The sequence below is a fragment of the Theropithecus gelada genome, chromosome 11 (assembly GCF_003255815.1).
Source record: "Theropithecus gelada isolate Dixy chromosome 11, Tgel_1.0, whole genome shotgun sequence".
In the NCBI taxonomy this organism is placed as follows: Eukaryota; Metazoa; Chordata; class Mammalia; order Primates; family Cercopithecidae; genus Theropithecus; species Theropithecus gelada.
This window is the reverse complement of record NC_037679.1, coordinates 23,716,220-23,733,612: the sequence shown is the minus strand read 5'-3', so window position 1 is coordinate 23,733,612 and position 17,393 is coordinate 23,716,220. Positions and strand designations below refer to the sequence as shown.

The 17,393-nt window shown below is 42.0% G+C and overlaps 1 protein-coding gene across 3 annotated transcripts in view; it reads left to right on the top strand.

The window, feature by feature from the left end:
• GNS (glucosamine (N-acetyl)-6-sulfatase) overlaps nt 1–17,393 on the top strand; it is a 45,202-nt gene that overhangs the window by 9,882 nt on the left and 17,927 nt on the right. For all 3 annotated transcript variants that reach the window (XM_025401149.1, XM_025401150.1, XM_025401148.1), the window contains 7 exons: nt 1,504–1,710; nt 3,698–3,763; nt 4,508–4,606; nt 6,100–6,267; nt 8,176–8,258; nt 9,325–9,443; nt 12,027–12,130. In XM_025401149.1, coding sequence (XP_025256934.1) covers nt 1,504–1,710; nt 3,698–3,763; nt 4,508–4,606; nt 6,100–6,267; nt 8,176–8,258; nt 9,325–9,443; nt 12,027–12,130 — 846 coding nt within the window. The remainder of the gene's footprint in view (nt 1–1,503; nt 1,711–3,697; nt 3,764–4,507; nt 4,607–6,099; nt 6,268–8,175; nt 8,259–9,324; nt 9,444–12,026; nt 12,131–17,393) is intronic.

Here is a 17,393-nt window from a genome sequence, read left to right as displayed (position 1 = left end):
GCCGAGATTGTGCCACTGCACTCCAGCCCGGGCGACAGAGTGAGACTCCGTCTCAAAACAACAACAACAACAAAATACAGGCATGGTGGTGCCTGTCTGTGGTCCCATCTACTTTGGTAAGTTGGGGTGGGAGGATTGCTTAACCCTGAGGTGGCGGAGGTTGCAGTGAGCTGAGATCGCACCACTGTACTCCATCCTGAGTGACAGAGTAAGACTGTCTCAAAAAAAAGAAATTGCTCTACCAGATGCCAAAATGTAATATTAAGATAAACTGTGTACTGGCTATAAAATTGATCAGAAAGCAAAAAGGGAAAGAGTTAAGAGTTGCCAATTTAAACTTAAGAAGTCAAACATCTAATAAAATTAAAAGGCAAAAGTAAAAATGGGAAGTATTTGTATCATGACTGAATTCTTCCTTAACTTAAATCTTATGTAACAAGAGGCCAACAGCCCTAGAGGAAAAAAATGAGCAAAGCATATGAACACACAAACAGTTGGTCGGTACCTGTGGAGAATGTTCATCCTCACTGTTATTTTAAAATGCCAAATCGAATTGAAAGGCAAAAAGGCTTGCTAGTATTAAAAGGATAATACCCAATTTTGGCATGAGTCTGTGCTCAAATGCTCATTCCTTCTCTGCTGGTCCAAGTGTAAGCTAGTATTACCTTTCTGTGAAGTGGCTGGGTGATGTGTACCAATATGATTGGGTAGAATGGGGAAAGTCTGTTGCTGACAGTAGCTAATGGAAATATAATTACAGTAGGGAAAAAAGTCTGTGTCCAGTGTTTAAAGTGATATAGGAAATGTGTAAAGCTGCAGATCAGCCTGCAAATGAACCACTGTGTCTCAATTAGATCCTGGTAGTATTCTGTCTTTGGTTAAGACCCGTCTCTCACCATGCTGTGCTCCTCGTGTATAAATATTATTTCTGGCTGGGTGCAGTGGCTCACACCTGTAATCCCAGCACTTTGGGAGGCCAGGGTGGAGGGATCACTTGAATCCAGGAGTTTTAGATGAGACAACATAGGAAGAATGTTATCTCTGCAAATAAAAAAATGAAAAAAAAAAGCCAGGAGTGGTGGCAAGCGCCTGTACTCCAGGCTGTTTGGGAGGATCACTTGCGCCAGGAAGTCGAGGCTGCAGTGAGCTGTGCTTGTGCCACTGCACTCCAGCCTGGGTGACAGAGTGAGACCTTGCCTCAAAAAAAAAAAAAAAAAAAACCTCTATGGCGGATGAGAATAGAATTACTATTATCCTGCAGAAAGAAGCCACTTGAAAAAGAAATCTGTATTCTCAGTTTGTTTTATCTGCTTTGATGTCTCCACTATGTGACTTAAAGCAGCCCTGAAGTATGTCATGTGTAGAAAAAAATACATATATTCCATGAGAAATGACATATTTGAAGTTAGAGTATTAAGGAGCTTTTCTTTACCCTCTTTAGCAATGATGAGAAGTTCATCTTTCTTGTGTGACTTTGTCCTTTTTGCTTCCTTTCCTTTGTAGTATGTGCCAAGTGCTCTCTGCTGCCCCAGCAGAGCCAGTATCCTGACAGGAAAGTACCCACATAATCATCATGTTGTGAACAACACTCTAGAGGGGAACTGCAGTAGCAAGTCCTGGCAGAAGATCCAAGAACCAAATACTTTCCCAGCAATTCTCAGATCAATGTGTGGTTATCAGACCTTTTTTGCAGGGAAATACTTAAATGAGGTATGTTGAATGATCTCTTTCTTTTTTTATAATGACTTTTAAAATGTGAATATAATTCATGTTAATTTTATTATTAGTATCAATTAATGTTAAAGGATTTCTTGGTGTACGCTGTTTTCTGTGAATCTGCCTGTTAAGCAAGAACAAGTACCCACATCATGTAAATATGTTCATATAAGTACACATGTACATATTGACATGATTTGGGTAAGTACAGTGTATTTATATGATGTGGGTACTTGTTCTTCCTTTCAGTAGTCCCAGGAGCATGTATTTAAAAATTGTCCTAAGAGTGCTGCTGTCTGATGCGTCATCCCTTTTTCCTCAGGAATTCTGTTTGTCATGTGGCTGTCATGGTATCTTTGTTTCCATTCCCTGTTACCAGTACCTAACTGAAGACATTTTTTCATCTTAGAATCTTTCCTCAGATTTTTAGAATCTTTTCTGAATTATAACAACTTAATGCTTAACTCATTTTGTAATGTGAAAAGTGGCAACAAAATGTGGAGAGATTAGTGATGAAGTACCCAGAGTCAGGGTCCTGCAGGTCATTAAAGTATATGGCCAGCAGCTGGTACACCAGCCTCGTAGACCTAGATGGAGGGATACGCCCGGTGACCTGTCAAGGCTAGATTCCATGTGCCCACATTCACACATTGGCCTTAGCTGTTACCCAGAGTCCAAGCTTAAAGGAAATAGTTTGTTTCAGAATGTTTGGGGTTAGCTCTTACAGTTAAACTAGGGGTTCAAGACAAAGAGAAAATGTACTTATACTCTTTATCTGTAGTTGCTAGAGATCTTAATACCTGATCTGGATTTTCTGTTAATTCTCCCCTCCCCCCAATAATTGGGGGAATCTGCAACCTTGTGAGTCTGCAGGAAGATGAGTCAGTTTGAAAAGGATCATGAGAACTAGGAACTGTGGATACTGGGTCATTTGGTTGGGGCTATGGGTCATAAAGACAGCTTACACTGCTTTGCATGTTGAAGGACATCTGATGTGTATATAAAATTAAGAGCCCGTTAAAGTAGAAAGATTTTGTTTTCAGGGATTAAATTCTGCCTTAAGTGGATGGCATTAAACCTTGTAAGGATAAAGGGGGATAATTCTGTGGTTTCTTTATTTTATTCATCTCATCAGATAAATCAAGTTCGAAAAGTGGGTTTCATCTGCAGGGCAACTGAAATACAGATTATCCCTTATCCAAAATGCTTAGGATCAGAAGTATTTTGCGTTTCAGATTTTTTGGATTTTGAAATATATGCATGATATTGAACAGTCCAAATCTGAAACAGTCCAAATCTGAAAATGTGAAGTGCTCCAGTGAACATTTCCTTTGAGTGTCATGTTGGCACTCAAAAAGTTTTAGATTTTCAGATTTGGGATGTTCAGTGTATAATAAGTCGATAGCTCATAGTCTGATTATTTGAACTACTTAGGGTCAATTGGACTATTCAGTCTATGGTATCAGCAGGTCAGCATTCACCCCATGAATAGGCTGCGTGGGATAGGCTGTGTGGACTTTTTCTGTAGTGGGTGAGATAGTAAACATTTCAGGCCTTGCAGGTCATATGTCTCTGTTGCTACTATTCAGCTCTGCCACTGTAGCGTGAAAGCAGCCACAGACACTACACTATGTACAGAAATGTGGCTGTCTTCCAATAAAACTCTTTATCATTATTAAAATTTGAATTTATATAATTGTCACATTTCACAAAATATTCTTATTTTGATTAAGTTTTATATTTGAAAATTGTTAAAACAAATTCTTAGCTTGCTGTTCATACAGAAGTCATCAGGCCAGATTTGGCTCACTGGCTGTGGTTTGCCAACTCCGGCTTTAGAAGTTCCTGGGATTATTAGAGTTTATTTTTGACTAGTGTCTGTTTCAGGCACTGGTCTAAAAAGATTCTAAAATTTCCTGTTTCTTTCTGGTCTGGTCATATCTAAGGACTTGTAACTGTCCCTACTTGTCTTGCTTTTCAGTACGGAGCCCCAGATGCAGGTGGACTAGAACACGTTCCTCTGGGTTGGAGTTACTGGTATGCCTTGGTGAGTGATTACTGAAGTCAGTGACAATTATGTGCAGCCCTACAGATGCAGAATATGTTTAATTTAGCTCTGATATTGACATAACTTTATTTGCTATTACAATTAGTCATTTTAAAACCTTAAAATTTATTGACTTGTGGCCACGTGTAGTGGCTCATGCCTAGAATCCCAACACTTTGGGAGGCAGAGACAGGAGGATCTCTTGAGTTTAGGAGTTCGAGACCAGCCTGGGCAAAATGGCGAGACCCCATCTCAACAAAAAATTTTAAAATTAGCTAGGTGTGGTGGCATGTGCCTGTAGTCCTAGCTGCTCGGGAAGCTGAGGCAAGATGATCACATGAGCCCAGGAATTTGAGGCCGCAGTGAGCTATGATTGTGCCACTGCATTCCAGTCTGGGCATCAGAGAGACCCAGTCTTGTATATTTAAAAAAAAAAAAAAAAAAAAGGTCTATTGACTTGTGAGTCAGTCCTTTCTGGGTTGTGTTTCCTGCATTGTACATGGTTTAGCAAAGTAGTTTGCTTTTCTACCTGATCTACTTCTGGCTTTTTAACTAGAATGTACAATTGAAACTGTGCTTGTCTTTAATAAAACCCTAGTCAAAAACTCCAATTCAGTATTGACTTGAGTAATTATCTTTTTAATGTCTTATCACTGCTCAGAGTATAGTTTAGCCCAGCATGGATTCAGACTTCTACTTTGTGCACTGACCTCGTAACAAATTTGACTTTCCTCTTTTTAATAGGAAAAGAATTCTAAGTATTATAATTACACCCTGTCTATCAATGGGAAGGCACGGAAGCATGGTGAAAACTATAGCGTGGACTACCTGACAGATGTTTTGGTGAGTTGCAGAAGCCCTGTAGCTCTGTCCTTACAGGGTTGGCTCACATTTGATTGAAGACTCTGCCTAGAAAACCTATAATCTTATTTGTTTGTGTTGGGTAATATAAATGCACAGTAACTTGGTCTAACTGCCCAAGAGTATTTCCAGCTGATTACAAACTCCTGAGGGTGTTTTCTTTGTGTATAAGCCAGGCTCAGCTCTAATGCTCTTGAAATTCCAGCAACAAATCCCTTTTCCAAAGGTTAATCTTGTCGACTATAGAGATTACTTTGTAGAGGTTTTACTTTGTAAGGGTACCTACTCTTGACCCCAGTTTTACTCACAAGCTACAAGATGGCAGCTTCACAGGCCCCATTATGAGGATGGAGGGATAGGGATACTGGATTTATTTGGGCATTGGGTATTTATATATAAAAATTACTGAAAGCAGGTTAAATTGGGACTTTCCTATTCTGAGGCATTTCTAACGACAGTCTTCCATAGTATTATATATTCATTCACTCAATAGTTCAGCACCTAGTGTAGCCAGTATTCAGCAGTAAATGAAGCAAAGTCCCTGATTCTGTGGAAGGTAATTTTACTTACACACATACAGTCTTATGTGTTGTGTCATTAGCTGGTGATCAGTTAGAGAAATAAGTTAGGGTATGAGGTTACTTAGATAACATTTAAGCAGAAACTCGAAGTAGGTGAGAATGAGCTGTGCAGATCTGGGAATAGTGCTAGAGAGTCAGGGAACAGTAAGTGGGAGGGCCCTGAGGCAGGAGTGTACCTGGCATATTTGAGAAACCACAAGGAAGCTGATGGGACTGGAGTGAAAGGTAGATGGAGGGGTTATAGGAGATAGATACAGTCAGTTCTTTTGAGTTATTGTTGGGAATAAATGAAATTACTTCAGAACAATGAAAAACAATATATATGTAGCATGCTTTCATTTTCATAAAGTATCTTCTGATAAGCAAAGGAAAAATGTAAGTCCATGTATTAAAGCTCTAGTGGGATGTATTTGAATCTAATGTTATTCACTTAGCTACTTCAGTGCATAATTTATGACATCTACTTTCTGCATATTTTCATAAGTTTAAGGTAACTTAATCTACCTTTCCCACTGTTTTAAGTTGACTCTCTTTTTACATTCTTTAAGGCATCACATGTAAATACCATAATCTCCATTAGTGTAAGTTAATACTAAAATGGCCAAGTTACTGTTTCCTTCTTTGTGGGAGACATGATTTCTAGGTCATATAAAATCATCAAGATCTTCATTGCCTTCTTATGTTGGTATGCTTCTCAGTCTTTAAAGTATTGCCTAAAAACCAAATATATTTTTTCCAACAATATGCTTGCAAATGGCTATGACATGAGATCATGTGCTAAGATTGCCTAAAAGCTAGTAAGACCCTGTGCTGTCTGCTCACCAGAAGACATTTATCTATTAAATACTCATCTATTGAGTAAGGTAGGAGATGACAAATCTTTTTATGTGTCAGGCTAATGTCTCCTTGGACTTTCTGGACTACAAGTCCAACTTTGAGCCCTTCTTCATGATGATCGCCACTCCAGCGCCTCATTCACCTTGGACAGCTGCACCTCAGTACCAGAAGGCCTTTCAGAATGTCTTTGCACCAAGAAACAAGAACTTCAACATCCATGGAACGGTAGCTTCCCGCATCCCTTGTATTCATCCGTACTCAGTATAACTAACTATATGATATACTTGTCAGGAAGCCTTTGAGCCATGTAGTGGGTTTTTCTTCACAATGTTTTAGAGGTAATTGGATCTGTTCCTAGTACAACCGATAGTATACTTGCATTGCAAGTACAGATAAAGTTCCTGCTACACATCCATTGAGCAGCTGGATAGTTGACAGGGAATGGTAAAGAATGCCATCTTTCCCAATTTACAGGCATATCACTCAGGCTCTCCTGGTAACCTCTGTGCAGGCTCTCCTCCCTCCTGGCATAGCCGGGACTGCACCAGCCTCCTGGTGGCCCTCACTAGCCTTTGAGGCATGGGAAGAAGGGGTGGCACAGAGCAATATGGATGGAAAGGGAAGTTGAATGGAAAAATGAACCAGGTGACATGATTAAAAGCCACAACAACCCATATGTTTGCCTCATGTGCCAATTACATATACTTCATTTGGCTTGGTGTATAGACAGTTCCCTGGTTCAAAGATGGAAGGCCTCCATTGCCTCAGGTCTGTTACCCGGAAATTGTAATTGCTTGTAAGGTTATAGAAAGAAGGAGTTATAAAGTCAGACTCAGAACTACCACTTTCTAGCTCAGTTCTGACCATGAGCACGATGCTTAACTGCATTTTTTCATGTGAAGTGGGAGCTCTTGATCCCTTATGAACTACTGTATGAATTCAAGTACATAGAAACAATTAGCATATTGCCTGGCACATTATGGGCAAGTGCTTGTTAAATACAATTTCAAAGCTGAGTGAACTGGGTTTTAAATTAGAGGACCATTCGCAATCTGTGTTCCAAAAGAAGTTAATAAAAAGTTCCCATGGTCAAGTAAGTTTGGAAAGTTTGAGTTAAATAAGTCACTCTGCTGCAGGACTTCTCAGAGTTATTCATGATCGAATGTGAATTTCTAGCAGGAGGATATGCTATATAGCATTTCCCAAACTTAGTAACACTTTGAGGAGCATAGTTTGAGATATGGTGGCTTAGGGTTTTACGAATAGAGAAGAGAGAATAGTATATGGGGATGTTTTTGTTTAAATGGGAGGGCCCTCCAGATTCAGACTTGAAGTTTTAGGAAATTGCTGTAATAAGATTTTTCCTTAGGATCTAGGGTGACCGATGTCTTGGCTAGGCAAAACTTAGAGGAAGGCAGACCAGGTGCGGTGGCTTATGCTTGTAATCCCAGCACTTTGGGAGGCCAAGGCAAGAGGATCACTTGAGGCCAGGAGTTCAAGACCAGCCTGGCGAACATGACGAAACCCCATCTCTACTGAAAATACAAAAATTAGACAGATGTAGTGCACGCCTGTAATCCCAGCTACTCGGGTGGCTGAGGCATGAAAATCACATGAATCCGGGAGGCACAGGTTGCAGTGAGCCGAGATGGGCGCCACTGCACTCTAGCTTGGCCTTGGGCTGGAGTGCAGTGGTGCGATCTTGGCTCAATGCAACCTCCACCTCTGTCTCAAAAAAAGCAACTTAGAGAAAGGTAAAGTTACTTGCCCATTTTGTAATTGTAGTAGACCAAAGGCATAAAATCAGAGTTGTAAATGTAATCTCGTTTTAGCCAGTAGTTTCCCAGTGACATCCTCTAAAATTTCTTAATGCTGCTAACAGAGGAGCCAAGACCTTTTATGGTTTGGGAGGTGCTGGGAAGCTGAAAAATGAGAGATTGAGTTAATCTGCAGAAATTTCTATTTTAGGAATGCAGGAAGGGAGAGAAGGTCTGAAGTTGCTTAAACAGGTTCCAATTAGCTCCTTCTTACTGAATTATGAGTGAAATGATTCTATTTATCTACTCTAGTAATCCAGTATTTTGTTTGACTGTGGTGACTTGGTGTTAACATTTTTTTCCTTCTAAATTTTAGAACAAGCACTGGTTAATTAGGCAAGCCAAGACTCCAATGACTAATTCTTCAATACAGTTTTTAGATAATGCATTTAGGAAAAGGTAAGAGCTGCTGCTACATAACAATCTGAGTTGTTTTAAGGACTCTACAAATCAGCTCATGAAGAGGGGACCACCACACTGTTGTCTCTGAAACAAAAATAGAGGGAAGCAGGTCAGTGGGAGAGAGGCTTCGATGGGGCACCAGAAGCAGAGACATTCCTTTACACTCAACGAGGTGGCCTTTGGACCCCAGTACTAATTAGACTGCCCATTTTTAGGACTTGGCAAAAGTATTGCAAACTTGAACCATGTGGTAGAATTTTTTTCTCCTGCTTTAAAGAAAAGGTTACTTGGTTAAGAGAGCCCATTGTCATCTGTGACAAATGACCCAACAGCTTAGACAAGATCAAAATATTTGCCCTAGCTGTTTGGAATTTTCAAGAAATTATCTTAATTCAATTTTTAAAAATCCATTACTTTCTCTTAGGAAGTGTTTAGTGTAGACCAGGGATGAGCATACTTTTTCTGTAAAGGGGCAGATAGTAAATATTAATAGGCTTGCAGGTCATACATTCTGTCACAACTACTCGGCTCTGCTATTGTAGCACAAAAGCAGCCCTGGGTAATATGTAAATGAATGAGCATGGTTGTAGTCCAATAAAACTTTATAAAAACAGACAGTGGGCAAGCTTTGGCCCATGAGTCATAGTTTGCCAGCTCCTAGTTCAAACATCTTAAGCTTTTTTGTAGCACAGTCCTATCTGAATTAATCTGTAGTACACAGTACTGAGAATGGACAACTCTTTCTTCTGTTTGTCTCTACTCTCATCACTATTGCCAATAAAAAGTAAGGCTAACAGGTTATTTAAAAACGAGTTTATTTCTTTGGAAACAACTTTGGAATGAATTATGTTCTGGAATTTTCTAATCTATTTTTTACAATGGGAAGGTCTGGGGAATGGAGATTGGGGATTTGAGTTTTGGGGGAGAGTGTTTTGGGTTTTTTCTTTTTTTAAACGGGGGTGTCTTTGTTTTTGGTTGTTTTTGTTTGTTTGTTTGTTTGTTTGTTTTGGCAAGATAGTGATACCTCAGCCATTGCCCCTTTCTACCTTCGGTTCACATCCAGGTGGCAAACTCTCCTCTCAGTTGATGACCTTGTGGAGAAACTGGTCAAGAGATTGGAGTTCACCGGGGAGCTCAACAACACTTACATCTTCTATACCTCAGACAATGGCTATCACACAGGTCAGAGGCAGGGTTAGGTACTGCTGTGATCTTTGAGAATATGTCTTTCCTTTTTCACCCAGTGAGCCCTGGCAGAGAGTTCTAGTCTTGTTATAACTGGACATGCCAGAGGGAGTATCTTGCCCTCAGGACCCCTCCAGTTGGAGCACCACATCATTCACACATGGAGAAACCAGGTTTTATTATTTGCTGTTTCACACGCAAGATGACATGGTGTTCTAGAGTGGGGGCAGAGCATGAGCTTGATGGGTTGGAGGCAGACCGTATGGAAGGCATTTGAGACAGGAAGGCCAAAAGAAGGTTGTCTTGTGGGGAAAACTTTCTTGCCATTCATGGAATTTGTTTTTTGAGTGTTTTTGTTTTTTTTCAAAAGCTGCAGGATGAGTCAGCTCTGTGTCCTTGACTTTCATGCTTTCTACTTGGACCTTCTGTTGTTAAAAGCAAACATTTTCTTCTTTTCCACATATATAAATGTCCACTTGAATGGGATTCACTTGAGACTTGCTTGCATAGGAGAAGATCGCTTAGGCATTAATGCATTATTGTGATTATTTTTTTGATGAGGGGGTGTGGGGGGACAGAATCTCACTCTCTCACCCAGGCTGGGGTGTAGTAGCGCCGTGATTTCGGCTCACAGCAACCTCCGTCTCCCAGATTCAAGCGATTCTCCTGCCTCAACCTCTCGAGTACCGGAGACTACAGGCACATGCCACCACGCCTGACCAATTTTTGTTTTTAGTAGAGATGGGTTTTTATCATGTTGGCCAGACTGGTCTTGAACTCCTGACCTCAGGTAATCTGCCTACCTCCGCCTCCCTAAGTGCTAGGAGCCACATGCCCGGCCTGTGAATATTTTTAAACACAAAGTAGAGAATAGTAAAATAGCCCCCATTATCCGGCTTAGATTTTCAGCTGCATGAGGCCACTCTTTTGAATTCTTCCTACTCTCCGTGTGTTTTTCTTTTGTTGCTAGAAGGTTTTGAAGCAACTCCCATACACACGACTCCAGGATTCAACACCAGATTATGCATCTGACTCTGGTTATTATGTATCAAGATGCAGACCGCCAGCCACAGTGGCTCACACCTATAATCCCAGCACTTTGGGAGGCCAAGGCAGGTGGATCACCTGAGGCCAGGAGTTCTAGATCAGCCTGGCCAACATGCCAGAACTCCTTCTCTACTAAAAATACAAAAATTAGTCAGGCGTGATGGCACATGCCTGTAGTCCCAGCTACTCAGGAGGCTGAGGCAGGAGAATCGCTTGAATCCAGGAGGTTGAGGTTGCAGTGAGCTGAGATCGTGCCACTGCACTCCAGCGTGGGTAACAGAGCGAGATTCCATCTCAAAAAAAAAAAAAAGATGCAGACAGAGTCCACATACTACCTATAGTTATTGCGTCTCCTAACTCTTGTCATTTGCCATGAATTTGCAGGGAGAAGTGGGTCTTTTGTCCATCAGAATGTCTCACATTCTGAATTTGGCTAACTGCTGTCTTATAGTGCCTTAACTTGTTCATCTCTAGTCAGCATTTCCTATAGACTGGTAGATTCGGAACTTGATAGAAATTTGCATTTTCAGGCCGGGCGCGGTGGCTCACGCCTGTAATCCCTGCACTTTGGGAGGCCGAGGCGGGCGGATCACGAGGTCAGGAGATCGAGACCATCCTGGCTAACAAGGTGAAACCCCGTCTCTACTAAAATACAAAAAATTAGCCGGGCGCGGTGGCGGCGCCTGTAGTCCCAGCTACTCGGGAGGCTGAGGCAGGAGAATGGCGCGAACCCGGGAGGCAGAGCTTGCAGTGAGCCGAGATGGTGCCACTGCACTCCAGCCTGGGGGACAGAGTGAAGACTCCGCCTCAAAAAAAAAAAAAAAAAAAAAGAAATTTGCATTTTCAGGTGATGGTGCATCCTCGCCTGCAGGTGTGTTCTTCCTATTGCATCATGTCATGAGACCCGAGGCATCTGGCTGTACTGTTTTTGGGGTGCTGGTGATTGATGGGTCAGGTGGTTTCAGCCTGAGCTCTTCCTTTGAGCTTTTCTTTTATTCCATTGATGATTGTTGCCTAAATTCATTATTCCCTCAGAAACTGCAAAATGTTGATTTTGTAATCCTGTCCTTTCTTTTGTATTTATTAGCTGGAATTCCTCAGAGAACTACTTCCCCTTATCAATTATTTGGTTATTTTGAGATGCAGTTTATTCAGGAAACACAGGATAGGTGTTTTTGTTTGTTTATTTGACAGTTTTTGGAGTAAACTTCATTCAGTTGTGATGAGGCTGAGTAGCATGCATAATTTTTTATGTATTTGTGTTTCAATACTTTCCTGTCATTATTTTTGCTCATTTTGTCCTATCATAAGCCAGGGAGTCCCTTCTAGTCATTTATTTAGAGAAGATAAATTCGTTGTTTTCCTGCCTTGTAGTAACAAGAGATGTCCAGGCAAATTTCAGCTTTCTATTAAAACACCAGAATCAGTAGAACAAAGTTGTTTTAGTTTTGACTGTGGATTAAATGAGTGAAACATAACATGAGCAAGGCCCCTGTCTTGGCTCCATCTTTACCTTGTGTGTTTTGTTTTCAGGACAGTTTTCCTTGCCAATAGACAAGAGACAGCTGTATGAGTTTGATATCAAAGTTCCACTGTTGGTTCGAGGGCCTGGGATCAAACCAAATCAGACAAGCAAGGTAGGTGCCTGGCAAGCTGGTGCTGTGGACAGGTAGGCATTTGGCCTGAGAAAATAAGGTGTTTCCTCCTGAGAGAGGATTGGGTTCGGTTCCTCTTCCCACTAGGGCTGAGCGGCAGAAGAGCTTTTAAATGGAAATAGTGATTCCTTTTTTTTTTCCCCTTAACTTCCCACTGCTCTCTATATCTGTATTTTCACCCCACATGTACATGTCCCATTAGGATGCGTAGCTTTCCTTTGTCTTTTGAGACTGGATCTTTGTTCTGGAGCAGTGACTCTCAAAAGGGTGTGCATCAAGATTGCCCTCCAAAACTGAAGAAGAAAAATGCTGCGTGCTTGGGCAATATCCAGAAAGAGTGTAATTGACTCACTTGGTCTGGAATAGGGACCCAGCATCTGCCTTTTTCCTTTTCAAAGTTTACAGGTGATTCTGAGAGGCAGCCTGGTTTGGGGCCCACTGCCTTGTAGAGCAGAGCTTCTCTGGCTTTTCTGTGAATCCCCTGGGGATCTGGTTAAAATGCAGATTCTGCTTCTCCATTTCTGACCAGCTCCTGGGTGATGTCTGCTGCTGGCCTGACCTCGCTTTGAGTATAAGGCTATCGAAAACATGTCTTCTAGGAATTAGTCTTTCCCTGTGCTGGGCTCTTCCTTATGAATGCTTTGTTGCTTTCTTGGTTCTCTCCCTAGAACTGCCATAATACGCCACATTGTTCTGTTGTCATTCCCATTCGGTTTCAGTGTCTTTTTCCAAACATGGTACCTAATGCTGAGGCACTTTGTTCCTAGCAGTCATGAGGACCTTCATCCTCATCCAAAATACTGTCCTCCAACACTCAGGAGAAAAGAATTGACAGGCTCCACCAGCTATGTCTTCTCTCCTTTCTGATATCCCAATTTCAATGTCAGTCCCAGTTCTGAGAGACCAAAGAAGATGAACAAATACACACTTTAAGCTGAAATTGCTAAGTGGGTTTTTAAATGGGCCAGACTTTCTGGGTATATTGGGTACTTTAATTTTGGAGCTTGATATTTACTTGTTTAAAATGTCTATTTTTCACTTATTTCCTTTTACAACACTCTTGATGGAGTTCTGTTAAAATTCTTTTGGAAGGGTAAAATGGCCTTCATAATTACCTTTTGTGTTTTTCCTTTAAGACCCACGTTCCTAAAGCTAGTCACTTTTCCCTACAAATTTCAGTGCCTTCTAAACAGGCTCCCTCTTTCAAAGGAGATAAGCAAGTTTGGAAGACCATTAAATCTTACAAGTGTTTTCTCGAGGTTGTTGTTTGGAACTGATTGAGGAGACCATGTCAGCAGCCATGTTCTGTTTTTAGGAGCAGGGCTACCTCAGCCCACGTGGGAAGGAGGCTGAATGAGATCATAGTGAAATGTGTCGGCCAGCTGCCTGTGGAAAAAATTGTTCCTTTTTTTCTTTAAGTTAACATTGCCATCTAAATGTTAAAAATCAGAAACTTCACCTTCTCTAAGCAATCTAAATGAAGTCTGGTTCCTGAGAAGCCATTTCAACAATGTAGCTAACATGTATTGTTTGGTATGGGACAGGTGCTATTCTAAGTGTATTGCCTGATTCAACTCACTCAATCCTCACAGTTGATGAGATAGAGGTGCTATTATCCCTATTTTGCAGATGAGGAAAACGGAAGCAGAGAAGTTGTTTGCTGAAGATCACATAGCTAAAAAGCAGCAGAGCCCTGCATTTGAACTGGGGCAGTCTGGCTCCAAAGTCTGTATACTTAACCATTACATTATAGCTCAGTCAACAAGTATTTATTATCTTCTTTGCCAGTACAGTACACCAAGGAGCCTTGCACATGGCAAGGAGCAATCAAACAAAATCAGTTTTGTTGTTGTTGGTTTTTTTTTTGTTTTTTTTTTTTTTGAGATGGAGTCTCGCTCTGTTGCCCAGGCTGGAGTGCAGTGGCGCGATCTCTGCTCACTGCAAGCTCCGCCTCCTGGATTCACGCCATTCTCCTGCCTCAGCCTCCCTACTAGCTGGGACTATAGGTGCCCACCACCATGCCTGGCTAATTTTTTTGTTTTTTAAGTAGAGATGGGGTCTCAATCTCCTGACCTTGTGATCTGCCCGCCTTCTCCTCCCAAAGTGCTGGGATTGCAGACATGAGCCACCGCGCCTGGCCACAAGATCAGTTCTTAAATCCCTGTGTCAGGGAGCACAAGATATTTAAGCTACAGTGGTCAGTGAAAGCCTCTGAGGCATTTGAGCAGACGTGGATGTTGAGAAGGATTTAGCCATGCAGAGATCTGTGGGAATAGTGTCCTGAGCAGTACGGTAAATGCAAAGGCTCAGATGTAAGGATAAGCTAGGCTTGTTCAAGAGACAGAAGGTAGCAGTTGTACTGAACTCCTTGTACTTCCTAAGTGGACCTTCTCTCTCACCTCCTGGCCTTTGTACAAGTGACTGCTCCTTCTTTCTGCAATGCCCATCTCGCACCCCCTTCAGCTGGCCAAGTTAATTGTCCTTTAGGGCTTTGGTTTAGGGCTCCCTCTGGGAAGTCGCTTCATACTTCTGCTCCCACATGGGGTAGATGCCCTTCCTATATGTTCCCAGCTGGCCTCACACTTGTCACACCCTATTGAGTTTGTCTTTTTTAGTCTAGGATGTCCTAGAAAAGAGGAACTATCTAAACTTAAAATATCCATCCCCTAACATATACTGGGGAACATCCACATTAGTTGAATGGATTTTTGCCAAGGTTGCAAAGTAAGTGGCAGATCAGGGACTGAAAGTTAAGTCTGTGCATTCTCAGAACCCATGTGTTTGTACATTGCTGCATCGACAGGTGTAATTTGAGAAGCATGAAATGCCCCAGCTTTCCCCTGGCACAGGGAATGTCAGAGATGATGGGTAATGTATCATGTGTTGGCAGCACAGTTGACTCAGTACCAGCCGTTCTGTGTGAGTGGCACCGGCTTGTGAGTTGGGCATAATGAGCTGAGCTGTCAGCAGCCTCGACAGCCAGATCAGTGCACATTTAACTGACTGGTGGACTTAGCTGCGTGTTGGCTATGCGGGAGAACTGGGACAAGGTCGTATGTATAGATGTCAAAGATTGGCTATTGACGTTTTCTCCTCTGACTGGTTTAGCTTTGGTGGTAGAAGTTCTGCAAAAGGAATTCTAGAAAGGAAAAGGTTAGTAGGAAAACTAGAATGATACAGCATGGTCCCAGGGAAATAAAAGTGAACTGGGAGTCAGGAAGACCACCTATTGGCTTTGGACAAAATCAGCCTTGGTTCCCCTAGTTTTGTGAAAGTAAGAGAATGTTAAGCCTCCATTATCAAGTGGAACCCACCTTCTTCCTTGTCAGGCAAACTGGAACTGAGGGGCAAGTCCAGCTGAAGCAACCAAGATAATGGGATTCTGCACTTTCTCATGCAGTTACAGTGCTTTTCACTAAGTGAATTTGGGGTGCTTCCTGGTGTGCTTGGAGCCTTTTCTTTGATAACTACAGAAATTCAACATCAGGGTTTGGGTGTCTGTTTGGAAACCTGATGTGTTCTGAGAGCCCATTGCCATCTTGTTCTTTTCAGTAATTATGCAACAGTGTCATTCTTTCAGAGCAAGAATAAGCAGGTTCTATGCGTGATACCCCTTGATTTAAGCCCCAGGAGTGTTTGTTTATTTGTTTGTTTGTTTGTTTTGAGACAGAGTCTTGCTCTGTAACTTAGGCTGGAGCGCGGTGGCATAATCTTGGCTCACTGCATCCTCCGCCTCCCAGGCTCAGGTGATCATCCTACCTCAGCCTTCTGAGTAGCTGGGACTATAGGCACACACCACTATGCCCAGCTAATTTTTGTTTTGTGTGTGTGTGTGTTTTTTTTTTTTTTTTTTTTTTTTTTTGTAGAGATGGAGTTTCATTACGTTGCCCAGGCTGTTCTGGAACACTGGGCTCAAGCAGTCAGCCCTCCTCCCCTCATTACAGGCATGAGCCGCCACAGCCTGCCCCAGGGTTTTCTAGGGACTTTCATTGGATTAGGATATTTATATACTTGATTGCTAAGAACATTCTCAACCTGAGAGAGTGTGATTTATCAAATAATTTATTTTTTTGGCTGGGCACAGTGGCTCATGCCTGTAATCCTAGCACTTTGGGAGGACAAGACAGGTAGATCACCTGAGGTCAAGAATTCGAGACCAGTCTGGCCAACATGGTGAAACCTCGTCTCGACTAAAAATACAAAAATTAGGCTGGACACGGTGGCTCACGCCTGTAAACCCAGCAGTTTGGGAGGCCAAGGTGGGTGGATCATGAGGTCAGGAGATCGAGACCATCCTGACTAACATGGTGAAACCTCATCTCCACTAAAAATACAACAAATGTAGCCAGGCTTGGTGACGGGCGCCTGTAGTCTCAGCTACTCGGGAGGCTGAGGCAGGAGAACGGCATGAACCCGGGATGTGGAGCTTGTGGTGAGCTGAGATCGTGCCACTGCACTCCAGCCTGGGCGACAGAGCGAGACTCTGTCTCAATAAAAAACCAACAAAACAAAAAACAAAAACATAAGCCAGGTGCGGTGGCAGGTGCCTGTAATCCCAACTACTTGGGAGGTTGAAGCAAGAGTATCGCTTGAACCCAGGAGGCGGAGGTTGCAGTGAGCCGAGATCTCACCATTGCACTCCATCCTGGGCAACAGAGCGAAAAATCTGTCTCAAAAAATATATTTTTGGTCTTGTCAAAGCTTTTTCTGTTCCAATTCGTAAATGAATTTTTTGTTTATTTGAGATAGGCACTCTCTCACCCAGGTTGGAATGTGGTGGCTCAAACATGGCTCACTGCAGCCTTGGCCTCCTGAGCTCAAGTGATCCTCCTGCCTTGGCCTCCCAAAGTGCTGGGATTACCAGCGAGAGCCACTGTTCTCAGCCCATAAATGAATTTTTAAATTTTTACTAGACAAAAGCAATACCCTGAAACTAATGTTTATCAAAGTCATCACATTGATGGGTGAATCCATCCAAATTCTTGGTTATATAAAAACCAGAGGTAGGTGTAATTCTTTTTAACTCTTCATTCATACTTGCTGTTCACTAGAAGTCTCCCATCTCCTGATATAGTATGCTAATTTTGAGACTGTCTGCTTATTCAGATAACATTTTAGAAGAGGAGGCAGTTTATCCATTATATTTAGGGGAGTGTGATAATTATAGATTACTAGGGAGAAAGAGTCCTGGAATGACTTGTGCTTACGGTACTTGTGCTGAATCTTAGTGACTTTGGATTTGCAC